At 40.1% G+C, this 17352-nt stretch overlaps 1 protein-coding gene across 3 annotated transcripts in view; it reads left to right on the forward strand.

Moving 5' to 3' along the window:
* The window catches only part of LOC133490830 (vitamin D3 receptor A), a 98768-nt gene that overhangs the window by 50599 nt on the left and 30817 nt on the right, over positions 1 to 17352 (forward strand). For all 3 annotated transcript variants that reach the window (XM_061801381.1, XM_061801398.1, XM_061801390.1), the window contains exons 2-3: positions 11718 to 11865; positions 12943 to 13073. In XM_061801381.1, the coding sequence (XP_061657365.1) occupies positions 11720 to 11865; positions 12943 to 13073 (277 nt within the window). In that variant the 5' untranslated portion in view covers positions 11718 to 11719. The remainder of the gene's footprint in view (positions 1 to 11717; positions 11866 to 12942; positions 13074 to 17352) is intronic.

Raw genomic sequence — 17352 nt, forward strand, 5'->3', positions numbered from 1 at the left:
ACAATACACACATTGTTATGGAAAACGATCTGATAAATCTGTATAGTTGGGATGTTTTGGATCCCTGGAGACATGAATATAATCTAAACATTCGTAGCATGCCTAGGAAGGTTTAAAAGATACATTGACACATACATAAGTAATAAGAGGTGTATACCTTCATAATATTGTAATGATGTAATGATGAGGTTTTGACAGCTAACAGCGCAACCAGAATTAACCATATTGACACCAAAAAACCCAAACCTAACGTATTCTAATATTATGTTTCACAATGTACAATTGTAAGGATATGAAATGAAAAGCAATGTTTTGCCCTGACCAGAAGTTGAAACTGAATTACCACGTGAAAGGGTACCGTGTGGAATCAAGTTTTTATTCTACGTCATTGATTGGACCACACAAACCAAGATACAAGATTTTTACATTTGGTGGAATTTGGGGCCGCAAATCCAGCGCCTGTTTTTTCCCCTTTCATATCCAGAATTTTTCTTCATAACTAGAGACAATATTTTTCCAAGGAGGCATTTCGTAACCAAATTTTTTGTTACTAGAGATGTTTGTAAGTAGAGGTACCACTGTATATTTTTTTCCTCACTTTTTTGTAACATTTCTTATGATGTGTGGCTGACCTCTTGGCAAACTCACTTTTGTGAGTGATCCTGATCTCAAATGGGCTTTATTTGGTTACATAAACGTTGAATAAAAAATAAAATGTTTGCGATGTTTTGATTTTTATAACGGCCTTTTAGGAAGCAAAATTTTATGTGTAAAGTGAACTTTACTTTGATGTGCTTCAAGAGTAACAAAGATATAAAAAATTTAAATCACCTGATGCATGTAATTAATTTTCAATAATTTTGTGATTCTAATCATAGCTGCCAATGTTTAGTGAGTAATTATTTTTTTTATGGTGATTTATGTCATTATAATTTGAATTCCAACCATTTTTGATAGTATTTAAACGTGTTCTGTCCCAGGCCTGGCCTCCTTGTGTACTCCCTCTGAGTTTTGAACTTTAGACCTTTTTTCCAAGTAGAGCATGAAAGCGAACAGACAGTTGGACTGTTGGCAGGTCAAAGGGAGGAGGGATTTGTGAGAGTAAAAAAAAATGAAAAAAATGGACAAAAAGTGTCTGGTACAGAAGTGAATCAAGCAATGCAGAAATAAAGGAGGAAAAGAAAGATTGAAATACATGTTGAATATATGTTGTTATTGGGATGTAAAATTACCTTCGTATATCAGTTTTCAATTATATATCGTATATCAATTTTGTCCAAATTACACTTCTGGTATCACCAATGGCATACAGCCATCATAAACTTCATTATTCATTACACTACAGGGATTGGAAAAATGAGTAAAGAACATTCAGAGACTCCTTTTTAAGCATTTTTAAAATCATAATTAATTGATCAGGTAAAGTTTCACTCAGTCGAACAGAATTTTTTTTTTCCTAACGCTCATCCTTAATCCTAATGCTATACATTCTATCAAATTGTAATCCATAAACATTTTAAAGAACTTGAGAGTAAACGCCTGAACGCTAAATGACAATTTGTTGGCGATAATAAAAGAAAAAAATGTTCATGGTATTTTGAACTCTAATCAGAATGACCCTTATAATATTATACTACTTTATTCTGAAAAGAGCTGCCACTGCTCCCATGCCACATTTTATGGAAGTAAATTAGTGCCACCAGGATTTGAATTTGAAATGCCACAAAAAACTGGATTGAATTTGAAATGCCACAGAAAACAGGATTTTAATTTGAAATGTAAAGTGATCACATTTTTAATAGTTGCTACAATTCGCTGTTTGAAATTCAACCGGCTACATTTGCTTTCTGTAATCCAACTGGCTACAATTCGCTGTCTAAAATTCACCGTCTGTGCCACCAGACAGGGTTGCTTTAGTCAGAACCAAACACCCAGCCAATCGCATTTACGCCTTCTTAGTCACGTGACGTCACATTCTGAGAAAGCATAACTGGATTGGCTGGCTGTTTTGTTTGTAACCAGTTGAATTGTTAACATTCAAAAGTTACATTGAAATACAACTATTGAAAATGTGATTACATTTCAAATTCAAATCCTGTTTTCTGAGGCATTTCAAATTCAAATCATTGTGGCACTAATTTACTTCCATACATTTGCTTTAAAAAATACAAAATAGTTTGTTCTATCAAATGATGATGAATCATGGACCCAAATAGCAAGACGATCTCCACGGAAGAAGGGATCCGATATCTGAGACCAAGGAGCTGCATGAAGGTTCATACTTGGCTGTACACGATCAGGATTTTTGGGGCCGATAACTGATCAGCAAGTTTAAAAAAATAAATAAATAAAAATAGAACTGATCACCCATACAATCACAAAATGGACCAATGAGTCTATTTAAATGATCTGTCCAGTTACTTTTTATACTTGTGTAGTTAATTGCTCAATATATATATATATATATATATATATATATATATATATAAAATGTATCTTGGTTCAACTGTTTATGAAAGTCAGGCATAGTGACAAACATATTACAGTTCTATTTTATTATTCTAGTACATACAGTAATTAGCGTATCACCTTTTTGTGACATTTTTTGTTGCTGTGCCGTGATATTTTTTAATTGCCTTGCCTCCATATAGGTTACAAATCACTGCGCTGGTCAAATCATGTATTCAACAGAATACATGTTTACAGACAACTACTAGTACAAGAACTAACTTGCTAGGCTACGTAACATTTTGTTGCCTGCTTCCTTCTGAGCTATATCGTATGTGAACATAACTCAAATAAGCCTTAAACAAATGTCCACTCTGGTCCTGAGCACCGGTGACCACCAATACAGGTTACTCCCACCCTCCTACAATTTTTTTTTTTTAAATCTTATAGTGCAGTCAGCGTGATCCACTCGTGCTGTCATCCATAATAAACATAAACGTGAACAAAACAAGCCTGCTCCTAAACAATCAGTATTCACTCGGAAACAGGAAATGCAAGTTAACCGTACTGAGCATGTACAGAAGTGATGCCAAAATCACATGCTGTTTAAAAATGTCTGTCTCAGTCTGTGCAGTGTCAATAAATTATGATTATGGTATTAGGTAGCAACAACATACTCTGGCATAACAACTTAGTAAGTTATTTTAAGATCTTTAGATTCCATCCCTTATCACACCCGCAACTTTATATCTGTGGGCATAACTGGTGGACCACAACCTTAACTTTATATCTGCGGGCATAACTGACCACACCCGTACATTTTTCAAATGTGAGTGACTGCATCATCCATCCATCAATTTTCTGAGATGCTTATACTCACAAGGATTGCAGGAGTACTGGAGCCTATCCTAATTTATCATCAGACAGGAGGCGGGTACACCCTGAACTGGTTGCCGGCCAATTGCAATGCACATAGAGACAGGCAACAGTTGGCCTCACAATCACACCGAGGGGCAATTTAGAGTCTCCAATTAATGGATGTTTTTTGGATGTGAGAGGAAACCACAGTCCCCGGGGAAAACCCACGCAGGCACGGGAAGAACATGGAAACCCCACACATGCGGGGCCGGGATTTGAAATCCAGTCCTCAGAACTGTGAAGCCAATGATCTAATTGTCATAAACCAGCGGCACGCGGGCGGACGCAAATGCAGGACCTCCAGGCCAAGGCATAATGTTTGGAGTGGTTTTATTCCAAAAACAAGTCAATACCAAAAAGGCCATCCAACACAAGTACAAGCACAAAAAACGCAAGGCTAGTGGCAAGGTCCAGAAACAAACGGGGTCCAATGACAATGAGGCAAACTAAGAAACGTGACAAGACTTGGTCAAATGAAAAGCACACAGACTCGCTATAACAAGGGATTACTGTACACTTACTTACGCACAGTAGCACAGTGTCCCAGAATGCAGTGAACCATGCACAACCCACTGGCAACTGCCAATGGCAGATTTACCACTTAAGTACTTTGTTCATTATTGTCCCAAATGTGACACAGCTGTGACAGCTGCCCGAGGTGGCACCGGTCAGAGCTGTGGTCTGGCCACGCCCCTCAAAGGAAACACTGTCCATGGCAGTGGCCAGACCATGCCCATGACATCTAACCGGATGCGCCACCATTCCGCTGGTGTCACAGCAAAAGGTTTGAATACTTATAGCTGTTTGATATTTCAGTTTTTCTTTTTTAATACATTGCAAAACTTTCAAAATTTTTTTTTTCTGTCAATATAGGTTGCTGTGTGTACAGGGGTGTGGGGAGGCAAACGATTTTAGCAAATCACTACACTATAACGAGGGAAAAATTTAAGGCTGTCAGAATACTTTACATACCCACTGTTAGTGGTATGCACAATTTAATAATAATAATTAATAATCATCTATTTTCTGTTCCACTTATCACTTATCCTAACCCTGTCACTAGGGTCAGTGTGCTGGACCCTTCTCACTCTGGGTGAGAGGCGGGGTTCACCATGAAAAGAGGGTCGCAGGGGACATGCAAACAATCATTCACACTCAAATTCACACCTACAGTCACTCACATTTTGACGAGTGCATTCACCACCGCGCGCCATCGCACTCACAAATATGTAGTCGAGCATGAAAAATCGTGTAAAATTTGTTACGAGTAGAAATACATAGACTCATGAAAACCAATCCACCGCAGTGAACCACAGCTTGACTTTTTTTTAACACGGAAGCACAGTCTACTGCTAGTTCACCTGACTCTGCCCCCCTTTGGCTCTTAAAGGGTTACACTCATAATTACAAACACCGTCCACTCACAAACTCTGGCCAACGTAGAGCAAAGAGTTCGACATGGTGCTAGTGTTTACTCTCGATATTAATGGTAAAAGTATAAAAAAAAAAAAAGTACTGTTGCTTTAATGAATGTCGGGGTATATGAATAAAAGAAGAAAACGTGGTGAAACTGGATGAGATTTTCTCTTTTTTGAATAAAAAAAAAAGTCTGGTCTAAAGCCCAAGTAGAAAGTACAGGATGGGATGGCGTATAATGTTATAATTCCACCTTGGCGCAACCTGATCAAGGTGGAAAGCACAGACAATACAGTGCACAAAAAGCTAGTTCTACATAACATTAACCTTAAAACTGCTTCAGAGCATCATTCAGCTTTCAACATGCATTACTGAAGATATTCTGCAAACAATAATTCAGTTTTACACCAAGAAAAACAGACAGGGATATCATTGTCGGTTAAAATTAATGAAAAAGTTGCAAGCGACCTTTTCAAATGTTTGTTGACATTTTCATTGTAAGTTTGCAAAAACACAAAATTGTTCTTAGAAATGTTCTGATGGGAATATAAATCCTGTAATCTGAATCTTTGAATGAGCCATGTAAATTCAATGGATGACACTGATCTAACAGTGCATACGTCTGATGTTGCTCACAGTGGTCAAAGGGGGTCCTCACGGGCTTAGTGTGTTTGCTCAGACAGGTAAAAAAATAGAGGGAACGTTGGTCTTGACATTAATCTACGTGTTTGTTTCATAAAAGTTGTTAACAAAACAAGCCTGCTCTTAATCAGTATTCACCCGAAACAGGAAATGCAAGTTAACCATACTGAGCATGTTCCAAAGTGATGCCAAAAGCACAGGTTCTGAGCTGCTTAACGTACTGCGAGTGCTTTTACATCGAAAGTCTCAACATCTTGACTCATGTCAAAGGAAATTCAGTTACACTGAAAACATTTCTGGGATCTAACACTGGTAATGTTTCAGTATCTGACTATGATAAGTATGAGATTGTGATTTACTTTGACTTGATCTAAGTTCTAACGTCAGACTCCATATATCTAAATGTGAATGTTAATTTTTCCCCATGGTACCGCGTTATCTTGAAGTTGAAAACTTTTCCCTTCTACGTGCTTTAGGGAGATCTTGAGATTCCATCCCTAATCACACCCGCACCTTTATCCGCGAGCATGACTGACCACACCTGTACATTTTTTCAAATGTGTGTGACTGTTAATGTTTTCTATGAGTGGCAGAGGGGAGGTTGGTGCAAAACAGAACTAAAAAGCAGATGTATGATATCTAGGAATGCAGCCCTCTGGGGGGCACAAGCCAGTGCAATCTGTAGGCTGGTCCCAAGCCCAGATAAATGCAGAGGGTTGCGTCAGGAAGGGCATTCTATGTAAAACTGTGCCAAACAAATATGAGCGCTCATCTGAAGACTACCATACCAGATCGGTCGTGGCCCGGGTTAACATCGCCCGGCCCTGGCGCCGTTAACCTGCAGGGCGTCGGTGGAAATTCAGCTACTGTGGGTTGAAGACAAAGAAGAGGAGGAAAGTGGAAGAAGAAGAAGAGGAATTCCTAGAGCCTACAACTGAGTGTTGGGACTTTGAATTTTGGGACGATGACAGGAAAAGCTCAAGAGTTGGTTGACATGATGATGAGGACAAAGGTTGATATATTGTGCATCCAAGAGAGGAGGTGGAAAGGTAGTAAGGCTAGACATTTAGGAGCAGGGTTTAAATTATTTTACCATGGAGTAGATGAGGAGAGAAATGGAGTTGGTGTTATTTTAAAGGCAGAGCTGGCTGAGAATGTATTGGAGGTGAAAAGAGTATCAGATCAAGTGATGAGGCTGAAATTTGAAATTGAGGGTGTTATGTAGAATGTGATTAGCGGCTATGCCCCACAGGGATGATGTGACCTCGAGTTTAAAGAGAAATTCTGGAAGGAACTAGATGATGTAGTTCTGAGCATCCCAGACAGATAGAGTGTTGTGATTGGTGCAGATTTTAATGGACATGTTGGTGAAGGAAACAGGGTTGACGAAGAAGTGATGGGTAAGTACGGCATCCAGGAAAGAATCTTCGATGGACAAATGCTGTTGGACTTTGCAAAAAGGATTGAAATGGCAATATTAAACACTTAGTGACCTACAAGAGCCGAGGTAGAAGCACGCAGGTGGATTCATATTTTGTGCAGACGATGTAATCTGAAGGAAGTTACTGACTGTAAGGTAGTGGTAGGGGATTGTGTAGCTCTACAGCATAGGATGGTTGTGTGTAGGAGACTCTGGTGGTGGGTAGGAAGATTAAGACAAAGGTAGAGCAGAGCACCATGTGGTGAAAGGTGAGAAAGGAAGAATGTTGTGTGGCTTTCCGCAAAGAGGTGAAACAGGCTCTCAATGGACAGGAGGAGCTTCCGGAAGACGAGACGACTATAGCCAAGGTGATCAGAGAGGCAGGCACGAGAGTACTTGGTGTGTCTCTTCTGGTAGGAAAGGGGAGGAGGAGACTTGGTTGAACCCCAAAATACAGGAAGTCATACAAGGAAAGAGATTAGCGTAGAAGAAGTTGGACACTGAGAGGACTGAGGAGTGGCGAAAGGAATACATTGAGATGCAACATAGGGCAAAGGTAGAGGTGGTGAAGGCTAAACAAGAGGCATATGACGACATGTACATCAGGTTGGACACGAAAGAAGTAGAAAAGGATCTCTCCAGGTTGGCCAGACAGAGGGATAGAGATGGGAAGGAGGTGCACCAATTAATGGAGATTAAGGATAGCGTTGGAAATATGTTGACTGGTGTCAGTCGTGTGCTCAATAGATAGAAAACTTTGACAAGTTGATGAAAGAAGAAATTGAGAGAGAAGGAAGAGTAGAAAAGCCAAGTATGAAGGACCAGGAAGTGGCAATGATTAGTAAGGGGGTAAGTTAGAAAGGCACTAAAGAGGATGAAAAATGGAAAGGCACTTGGTCCTGATGAGATACCATAATTTCTCAAATATAATGCATCCAGAAGTAAAATGCGCACCCCCAAAGTTGATCAAAAAAAAAAAGGAAAACCGTTCTCCCAATGTACAACGCGCACCACTAATTTGCTGCTATCCTTATGCTCAAAATATTACAAATAATGTGTTTCCATTTTGCTAGTTTGCAATTTTAATGTTTGTATTGTTTTTCAAAAAGTCATCATTAATAATAATCTTTGTGCATTTACTGATGCAGCGGTAATATAATCTTGGGACAGGCCACATGACACGCTTGTCCTGGTCCCTGCAATTGTCAGAACAGAACCCCTAAAACAACTAAACTAAATGCTCAATGATGGCATGACATTTTATTAATACTGTTGATAAATCATATTCTAGTCTGAAATAAACTACAGTATTTAACACTTAAACATTTTTTTGCATTAAATATTTGTGCATAAAAAAAAAATATACAGTATATTTTCTTTGCCGCTTATCCTCATGAGGGTCGCAGGGAGTGCTGGAGCCTATCCCAGCTGTCGACGGGCAGGAGGCAGGGTACACTCTGAACTGGTTGCCAATCAATTGCAGGGCACATAGAGACAAACAGTCGCACTCAAAATCACACCGAGGGGCAATTTAGAGTGTCTAATTAATGTTGCATGTTTTTGGGACGTGGGAGAAAACTGGAGTGCCCGGAGAAAACCCACACAGGCATGAGGAGAACATGCAAACTCCACAAAAGCGGGGCCAGGATTTAACCCAGGTCCTCAGAACTGTGAGGCCAACGCTTTACCAGTTTAGCCACCATGCCGCGTATATATAATATATATCATCTAACCTCTCTTTGGTGTATCACTGACAATCTCATCATTGATGACTTGGTCCAGTTCTGGTTTCTCCTGCATTCATGAACAGTGATCCCATCTTGCTCCCACAGCATGTCATCCTCTGTGCCATCCGCGGCGTTTGTGAGGAAACAGTTTTTGAATCCCAAGAGTCTTGGTTCTCTTCATTCCTCATTATTGTCAGCATTTTGAGGGGAATGTCCACCGTCCTACCAGCGCAACCTCTTACCCCCGTTGGCTACAATCTGTTGCAAATCAAAATGAGAGCTCAAACTACGTAGAAATAAGCGTAATAAGCACTTAAAAAAAGCATGCATTTCAAATGTGTGCGCTATCCCGTTTTGTTTTTAAATGTGGCCATTATAATCATACTAAGCAGTTTTGTTAGTTAGCAGTTTGCTCACGTTGTTTTGGTTGCAGTTTGGCTGCGTCATTGGCCAGAGAGAGGTCAAATTTTTTTCTAAAAGTTGCTGCACAACTAGCCATAGTAAGAGGAGGTCAGAGTTCAGGTTGGTGGCCATACCGTACTTTATATAAATGTGTAACGTAAGACATCAAATATCATATCGAAATATATATGTATACGTTTTTTTTTTAGCACTCTATGTGCCTGTATATGACTATAGAATGTGACTTTTCATCCATACCTAAATATAATGCGCTCTCTTGACTTTTTGAAATTATTTATGGAAAGCATTGCACATTATTTTTGAAAAATGACGGTACCTCTGGAGGTATGGAAGCAATTTGAAGAGGTGGCTGTGAGGTTTGTCACCAACTTTTTCAATAGAAAACTCACAGGTGAGAAGATGCCTGAAGAATGGAGGAAAAGTGTGCTAGTTCCCTTTTTTAGAACAAAGGCGATGTGCAGAGCTGTGGGAATTATAGAGGAATAAAGTTGATGAGCCACACAATGAAGTTATGGGAAAGAGTAGTGGAGGCTAGACTCAGGACAGAAGTAAGTATCTGCGAGCAACAGTATGGTTTCATGCCTAGAAAAAGTACCACAGATGCATTATTTGCTTTGAAGATGGTAGTGGAAAAGTACGGAGAAGGTAAGAAGGAGCTACATTGTGTCTTTGTGGATCTAGAGAACGCCAATGAAAGAATACCAAGAGAGGAACTGTGGTACTGCATGCATAAGTCTGGTATGATGGAGAAATATGTTAGAATAGTACAGGACATGTATGAGGGCAGGAGAACAGTGTTTAGGTGTGACGAAAGAATTTAAGGTGGAGGTGGGACTGCATCAGGGATCAGCTCTGAGGCCCCTCCTGTTTGCGGTCGTAATGGATAGGCTGACAGATGAGGTTAGACTGGAATCCCCTTGGACTATTGATATTCGCAAATGACATGGTGATATGCTGTGAAAGCAGGGATCGTGTGGAGGAACAATTAGAAAGGTGGAGCCATGCACTGGAAAGGAGAGGAATGAAGATTAGCCGAAGTAAAACAATATATGTGCGTTAATGAGAAAAGTGGAGGGGGAAGAGTGAGGGTACAGGGAGAAGAGATGGCGAGGGTGGACAACTTCAAATATTTAGGGTCAACAATCCAGAGCAATGGTGAGTGTGGTAAGGAAGTGAAGAAACTGGTCCAAGCAGGTTGGAACAGCTGGCGGAAGGTGTCTGGTGTGTTATGTGACAGAAGTGTCTCTGCTAGGATGAAGGGCAAAGTTTACAAAACAGTGGCGAGGCCGGCCATGATGTACGGATTAGAGACGGTGGCATTGAAGAAACAACAAAAAGCACAACTGGAGGTGGCAGAAATGAAGATGTTGAGGTTCTCGCTTGGAGTGACCAGGTTGGATAGGATTAGAAATGAGCTCATTAGAGGGACAGCTAAAGTTGGATGTTATGGAGACAAGGTTCGAGAGAGCAGATTTCGATGGTTTGAAAATGTCCAGTGGCTAGAGAGTGAGTATTATTGGTCAAAGGGTACTGAGGATGGAGCTGCCAAGCAAAAAATAAAGAGGAAGACCAAAGAGAAGGCTGACGGATGTTGTGAGGGAAGACATGAGGGCACTTAGTGTTAGAGAGGAAGATGCAGGAGAAAGGCTTAAATGGAAAAAGATGACACGCTGTGCCGACCCCTAACGGTACAAGCTGAAAGGAAAAGAAAAAGATATGCTATCTCGGCCATTTTTAGTCAAGAACTTCCATGTAAAGAAAGGTAATGGAAGAGTTATAGACTGATTGTTTATCCACAACGTCACTTGTTCCACCGTCTTCTTTACCGGGTACTCTTATGTCTTTGTCCTGGTTTGACATACATCAGTGGAAGCTCTGATGCATGTCATCTGCATCCTGCAGCCACGTGACTACTGCGCACGCAAGTACATTGCGTGAATCCGCCTACTTTCTTTGCCCTCATTTGCTCGTCGTCTTCTTGCATGACTCCTCCGTCTCTCATGGATACAAATTATTTATGATGATGTCAACGGTGTGCCAAGATTGTTTCATCTGACCGCAACTGTACCGATGTGGTTCTTACGATTCAACTCCCTCTCTCTTTTTTTTTTTTTTAACACTTCGACCATGCCTTTTTATGCTCCTTCAAGCAAAGTCTGAATTCAAATACTGAAAACAGTAAAAGTAGCAAATTGGAAATCCTAGCTTTGCCTATATTTGAAAGCTCAACTGAGTAAATAAGGTTTATTCTCCCAGATTCTAAGAACAAATGCATACCAATTAAAGTTCCCAGTCTTTATTTTTATTTTTTTTAGATAGGTGAGGAAACGTTAACGAAAAAAATAATCCATTTTTATTTACATTTATACTTCTTGGAACTTTATTCATTAATCATCAAGTGTGCTTCCAGCTTTTAAATAAACATCATTTGCGTGTTTACACCAGTCACTGCTGACTCATTCAGGTAATAGCAGGTGTATCATGAGACTTGGTCATAGTTAATATGCTAATAAGCAAGCACCTGTTTTCATAAAAGGGGGAAAACATCGGATCATCTGACCAGTCCCATGCTTAAATTTTTGCTACAGCACACTGCTGATTGGAAACCAATATTGTTAATTTAAATCTTGGGTTGCGGACATTCATAATGCTTGCTTTTAGTTTAACTGTTCAATAGTGAGTAGAACAAACTTTTTTCTCTCTCTCCCTCTTTGTTTCTACAGTGATGGAGCCCATGACGGTTACTACATCTGTGTCAGGACCAGATGACTTTGATCGCAATGCCCCGCGAATCTGTGGGGTTTGTGGTGACAAGGCCACTGGCTTCCACTTCAATGCTATGACTTGTGAGGGTTGCAAGGGGTTTTTCAGGTCAGTAATGAGGATGGATTATTCATGTCCTAACGTTCACTTTGAATGCATGAATAGGGGAAGGGTGGATGATTATGTTGATTGTGGAATTGACTGTTGATTACTAATGTCTTGAAGCAATTGATGACAAATGGAGCGCAATACTGGATTGCAACCAGGCTAGGTGCTCTTGATCAGTCTCAATTAGTTTGTGTGTGAAACAACTAGTTCATTTTAATCTTTCTTAATTATTATTTTAACTATTATTTGTTAACAATGAACTTGATCCCTGAGAGGATTTTCCATGTAGCTGACCAGAGACATTTCGTCAAACATCCATTCTTGGTGTAAATCCCAGTTAAAATAATTTAGGCTATGTTTACACATTGTGAATGGACGAAAAGACCCATGGTGCACATATTTGGTGGTTGTTTGCTTGGCATCTAGACGGGCATTTATCATCAAACTAAAGTTGCCCAAAAAACGTGTAAAATCACAACCTAATTTGACTGTGTTAGTGTTTAGTGCACACCAGGCGACAGGTGATACTGGTCACACACGACGACAACAACAAAACCTATTTGCGCAATTGCAATGTGTTTCGATTGTGAACACAGCCCAAGTCTGTAACTCTTCTAATCTTTGCATGATTGTCCATTATTAGTACTGTCAAATAGTGGGTTGCTTGGAAAAACTATAATTTAACATAATAAACAGTGACTCTTCTGCATTAATTGTGATCGAGAATGATGATGATATTAATGAACCAACCTTAATTTCCTCACTGAGTACTTACCTTTTATTGTTCGCAGATCTCATTTGTTTCTGCTTCTCTGCTACATTATTCATTTGTATCATCAAAAGTTTAGTGTTTTTCAGATACTCCCACTTTTTCACTCATTGATCTTATTTCCATTGACAGGGATAATAATGTATCACAAATTCTATATGAAATCAATTCAGTTCAAAAGCCTTGATTGGCATTGCATGACTGTGCATACATAATGTCATAGTTTTATTCGCGTTGTACCATTCAACTGCAATGGTTAATAAATGGCTCACCATGAGTGTAACCAATCTCATGTTTCGCTTGGCTAGGCGCAGTATGAAGCGTAAAGCCGCCTTCACCTGCCCGTTCAATGGAAGCTGCACCATCACCAAAGACAACCGACGTCACTGCCAAGCCTGTCGTCTCAAGCGCTGCATTGACATTGGCATGATGAAAGAGTGTGAGCATAACCATTTAACTTGTTGATAGAAAAATCTTCAGGTTTTACACGGTAGGGATTTTTGGGACCAACCACCGCTCAGAGTATTTAAAAAAAAAAAAAACAATCACCAATCCGATCACACGATAGGGCAATATCTAATTAAATAATTTTGTCATTTACTGTCTATACAGTGAAAAAAATAAGTATTTGAACACCTTGCAATATTGCAAGTTCTCCCACTTAGAGGAGGGGTCTGAAATTTTCATCGCAAGTGTATGTCCATTGTGAGAGAGAATCTAAAAATAAAAATCCAGAAATGACAATGTATGATTTTTTTTTTCCAACAATTTGTCTGATACAGTTGCAAATAAGTATTTGAACGCTTGTCGATCAGCTAGAATTCTGACCCTCAAAGGCATGTTAGTCCGCCTTTAAAAGTCCACCTTCACTCCATGTATTATCTTGAATCAGATGCACCTGTGTGAGGTTGTTAGCTGCATAAAGACACCTGTCCACCCCATACAATCAGTAAGACTGAAACTTTTAACATGGCTGAGACGAAAGAGCTGTCCAAAGACACCAGAGACAAAATTGTACAACTCCACATGGCTGGAAAGGGCTACGGAGAAATTGCCACGCAGCTTTATGAAAAATGGTCCACTGTTTGGAGCAATTATTAGAAAATGGAAGCAGCTAAACATGACGGTCAATCTCAATCAGAGTGGAGCGCCATGCAAGATATCACCTCATGGGGTCTCAATGATCCTTATAAAACTGAGGAATCAGCCCAGAACTACACGACAGGACTTGATCAATGACCTGAAAAGAGCTGGGACCACTGTCTCCAAGATGACAGTTGGTAATTCACTAAGACGTCATGGTTTGATGTCATGCATGGCACGGAAGGTTCCCCTGCTTAAACCACCACATGTCAAGGCCCGTCTTAAATTTGCCAATGACCATTTGGATGATACAGAGGAGTCATGGGAGAAAGTTTTGTGGTCAGATGAGACCAAAATTGAACTTTTTGGTCATAATTCCACTAACCATGTTTGGAGGAAGGCAAATGATGAATTCCATCCCAAGAACAGTATTCCCTAATGTGAAGCATGGGGGTGGTACCATCATGTGTTGGGGGTGTTTTTCTGCACAGGGGAGTGGACGACTGCACGGTATTAAGGAGAGGATGACCGCAGCCATGTATTGTGAGATTTTGGGGAACAACCCCTTTCCCTCAGTCAGAGCATTGAAGATGGGTCGTGGCTGGGTCTTTCAACATGGCATTGAGCCGAAGCACACTCCCAGGATAACCAAGGAGTGGCTCCGTAAGAAGCATATCAAGGTTCTGGAGTGGCCAGCCAGTCTCCAGACCTAAACCCAATAGAAAATCTTTGGAGGGAGCTGAAACTTCGTGTTTCTCAGCGACAGCCCAGAAACCTGTCTGATCGAGAGATCTGTGTGGAGGAGTGGCCCAAAATCCCTCCTGCAGTGTGTGCAAACCTGGTGAAAAATTACAGGAAATGTTTGACCTCTGTAATTGCTACTGTACCAAATATTAACATTGGTTTTCTCAGGTGTTCAAATACTTATTTGCAGCTGTATCACACAAATAAATCGTTAAAAATATCATACATTGTGATTTCTGGATTTTTCTTTTTAGATTATCTCTCTCACAGTGGTCATGCATCTACAATGAAAATTTCAGACCCCTCCATGATTTCTAAGTGGGAGAACTTGCAATATAGCAGGGTGTTCAAATATTATTTTCATCACTGTACTTCTGTACCTTACACTGACTATCTTCAAAAATATTTGTGTGTGTGTGTGTATATATATATATATATATTATATATATATATATATATATATATATATATATATATATATATATATATATATAATAAGGGCAAAAGTAAAGTGGTTTTATAGCACAGCGACACACAGTAAATGTGTTTTGCAAAACACCAATCAGATCGATGTAAAGTCTAGTAATCATGTCTAAATAACGTCCGCTCTTTAAGAACCGTAAAGAAATAAGTCCACATTAAATACTCCATGTCACCTCAAGACAGCATTTGAATTGCACTCTGTGGAATTTATATTAATTAAGTTAGTGTGTACATTAGGCTAATAGGGTCTGGGTTGGATGGTGCTAGCGACAAAGTGATACCTACATGGGATTTAATCTTGTTGTTAGACCTTCATCGGGAACCACACAGACACACTACATCTATAGAATCAAATGCAGTGTATGTATGCAATGCAAAAACCATACTGAATGGATGAAAAGAAAAAGATCCAAATATAACGGTATATTCCTAGACCTAATGAGTTACAACAGTTGTTCGAGATGATGTCTGAAGTGAGCCAAGTTAACCGCTTGCCGTGACAAATAGTGAGGGACATTAAGAGAATACATTGAAAGGAAGCATAGTAAAGTGTAAGTAAAGGGAAGAACCAACCTTCATGGCGACACCATTATATCTGTTGTTATTCATTAGAAGATGTAGCACACTTTTGTAAACACATTTCAACAAAGTAGTGGCAAAAACTCGTTTAGTTAATACTTCTGGGTGTCCTAATCCTGGGCTGACAAAGACAGAAATGAGAAGCACTATGGTTATTGTGGGCCTTTTTTTCTCTTTAGTGAACATTTCTTCTTCAATTTTGATGACACTACGTCTCATGAGCTTGCCAAAATCAAATAGTTTCAAATTGAAACTCTTCAGGCATGACCAAGATGACACATGCTTTTTCAAACTGTTTAAAGGGTTGTGCCTTTTCATTAGGTAACCAAACCACACGTTTTCGAGCACAGCAAAGGGCTGCAAATCTATCAATAAAGGCTCCCACTGTGTGGGTAATTTTCTATTGTTTATTTTAAGTGGCACAGTATGTGTGTTCAAAAGAATTTGCAGGAGACACTTTTTGTTTCACTGGTGTTACTTTTTCCAGTTGTTTGTATAGTGTGTCTCTGTGTCCAACAAGTGTTTTATCAGGATATGAACACTGGAGAAGCTTAGTCATATTGCTTGTTTCTTAAGTACAGGAGATGTTTTAAGCAACGCTTACAAGACCGTAAAATGTCTGTCACAAGTTTTGACCCCCTTGTCGTGTCGTGTCGTATTCAATGGTGAAACTGAAATTACTCCAAACCTGAGATATGATTGAAGCTGTTAGTGGGTAATGTCACTACAGTATTATCTGTAAGCAAAGGTGAGTTACTGTCCCATGCAAAGTGAACTGCATAGTACTGTTTTACAGAGTGCTGTTACACTTTGAGGTGTCACGATAAACTGATTTATTGACAAATACACCAAGTTAATCTTATTCTTCTTTTCCTTTCGGCTTGTCCCGTTCGGGGTCGCCACAGCGTGTTATCTTTTACCATCTTAGCCCATCTCCTGCATCTTCCTCTCTAACCCCAACTGCCCTCATGTCTTCCCTTACCACATCCATAAACCTTCTCTTTGGTCTTCCTCTCATTCTTTTGCCTGGGAGCTCCATCCTCAGCACCCTTCTACCAATATACTCACTCTCTCGCCTCTGGACATGTCCAAACCATCGAAGTCTGCTCTCTCGAACCTTGTCAGCAAAACGTCCAACTTTGGCTGTCCCTCTAATGAGCTCATTTCTAATCCTAACCCACCTGGTCACTCCGAGTGAGAACCTCAACATCTTCATTTCTGCCACCTCCAGTTCAGCTTCCTGTTGTTTCTTCAGTGCCACCGTCTCTAATCCGTACATCATGGCCGGCCTCACCACTGTTTTGTAAACTTTGCCCTTCATCCTAGCAGAGACACTTCTGTCACATAACACACCAGACACCTTCCGCCAGCTGTTCCAACCTGCTTGGACCAGTTTCTTCACTTCCTTACCACACTCACCATTGCTCTGGATTGTTGACCCTAAATATTTGAAGTTGTCCACCCTCGCCATCTCTTCTCCCTGTAGCCTCACTCTTCCCCCTCCACTTTTCTCATTCACGCACATATATTCTGTTTTACTTCGGCTAATCTTCATTCCTCTCCTTTCCAGTGCGCGCCTCCATCTTTCTAATTGTTCCTCTGTCTGCTCCCTGCTTTCACTGCATATCACAATATCATCTGCGAACATCATTGTCCAAGGGGATTCCAGACTAACCTCATCTGTCAGCCTATCCATTACCACTGCAAACAGGAAGGGGCTCAGAGCTGATCCCTGATGCAGTCCCACCTCCACCTTAAATTCCTCTGTCACACCTAAGGCACACCTCACCATTGTTCTGCTGCCATCATACATGTCCTGTACTATTTTA

Source organism: Syngnathoides biaculeatus, chromosome 2 (genome assembly GCF_019802595.1).
Source record: "Syngnathoides biaculeatus isolate LvHL_M chromosome 2, ASM1980259v1, whole genome shotgun sequence".
Lineage (NCBI taxonomy): Eukaryota > Metazoa > Chordata > Actinopteri > Syngnathiformes > Syngnathidae > Syngnathoides > Syngnathoides biaculeatus.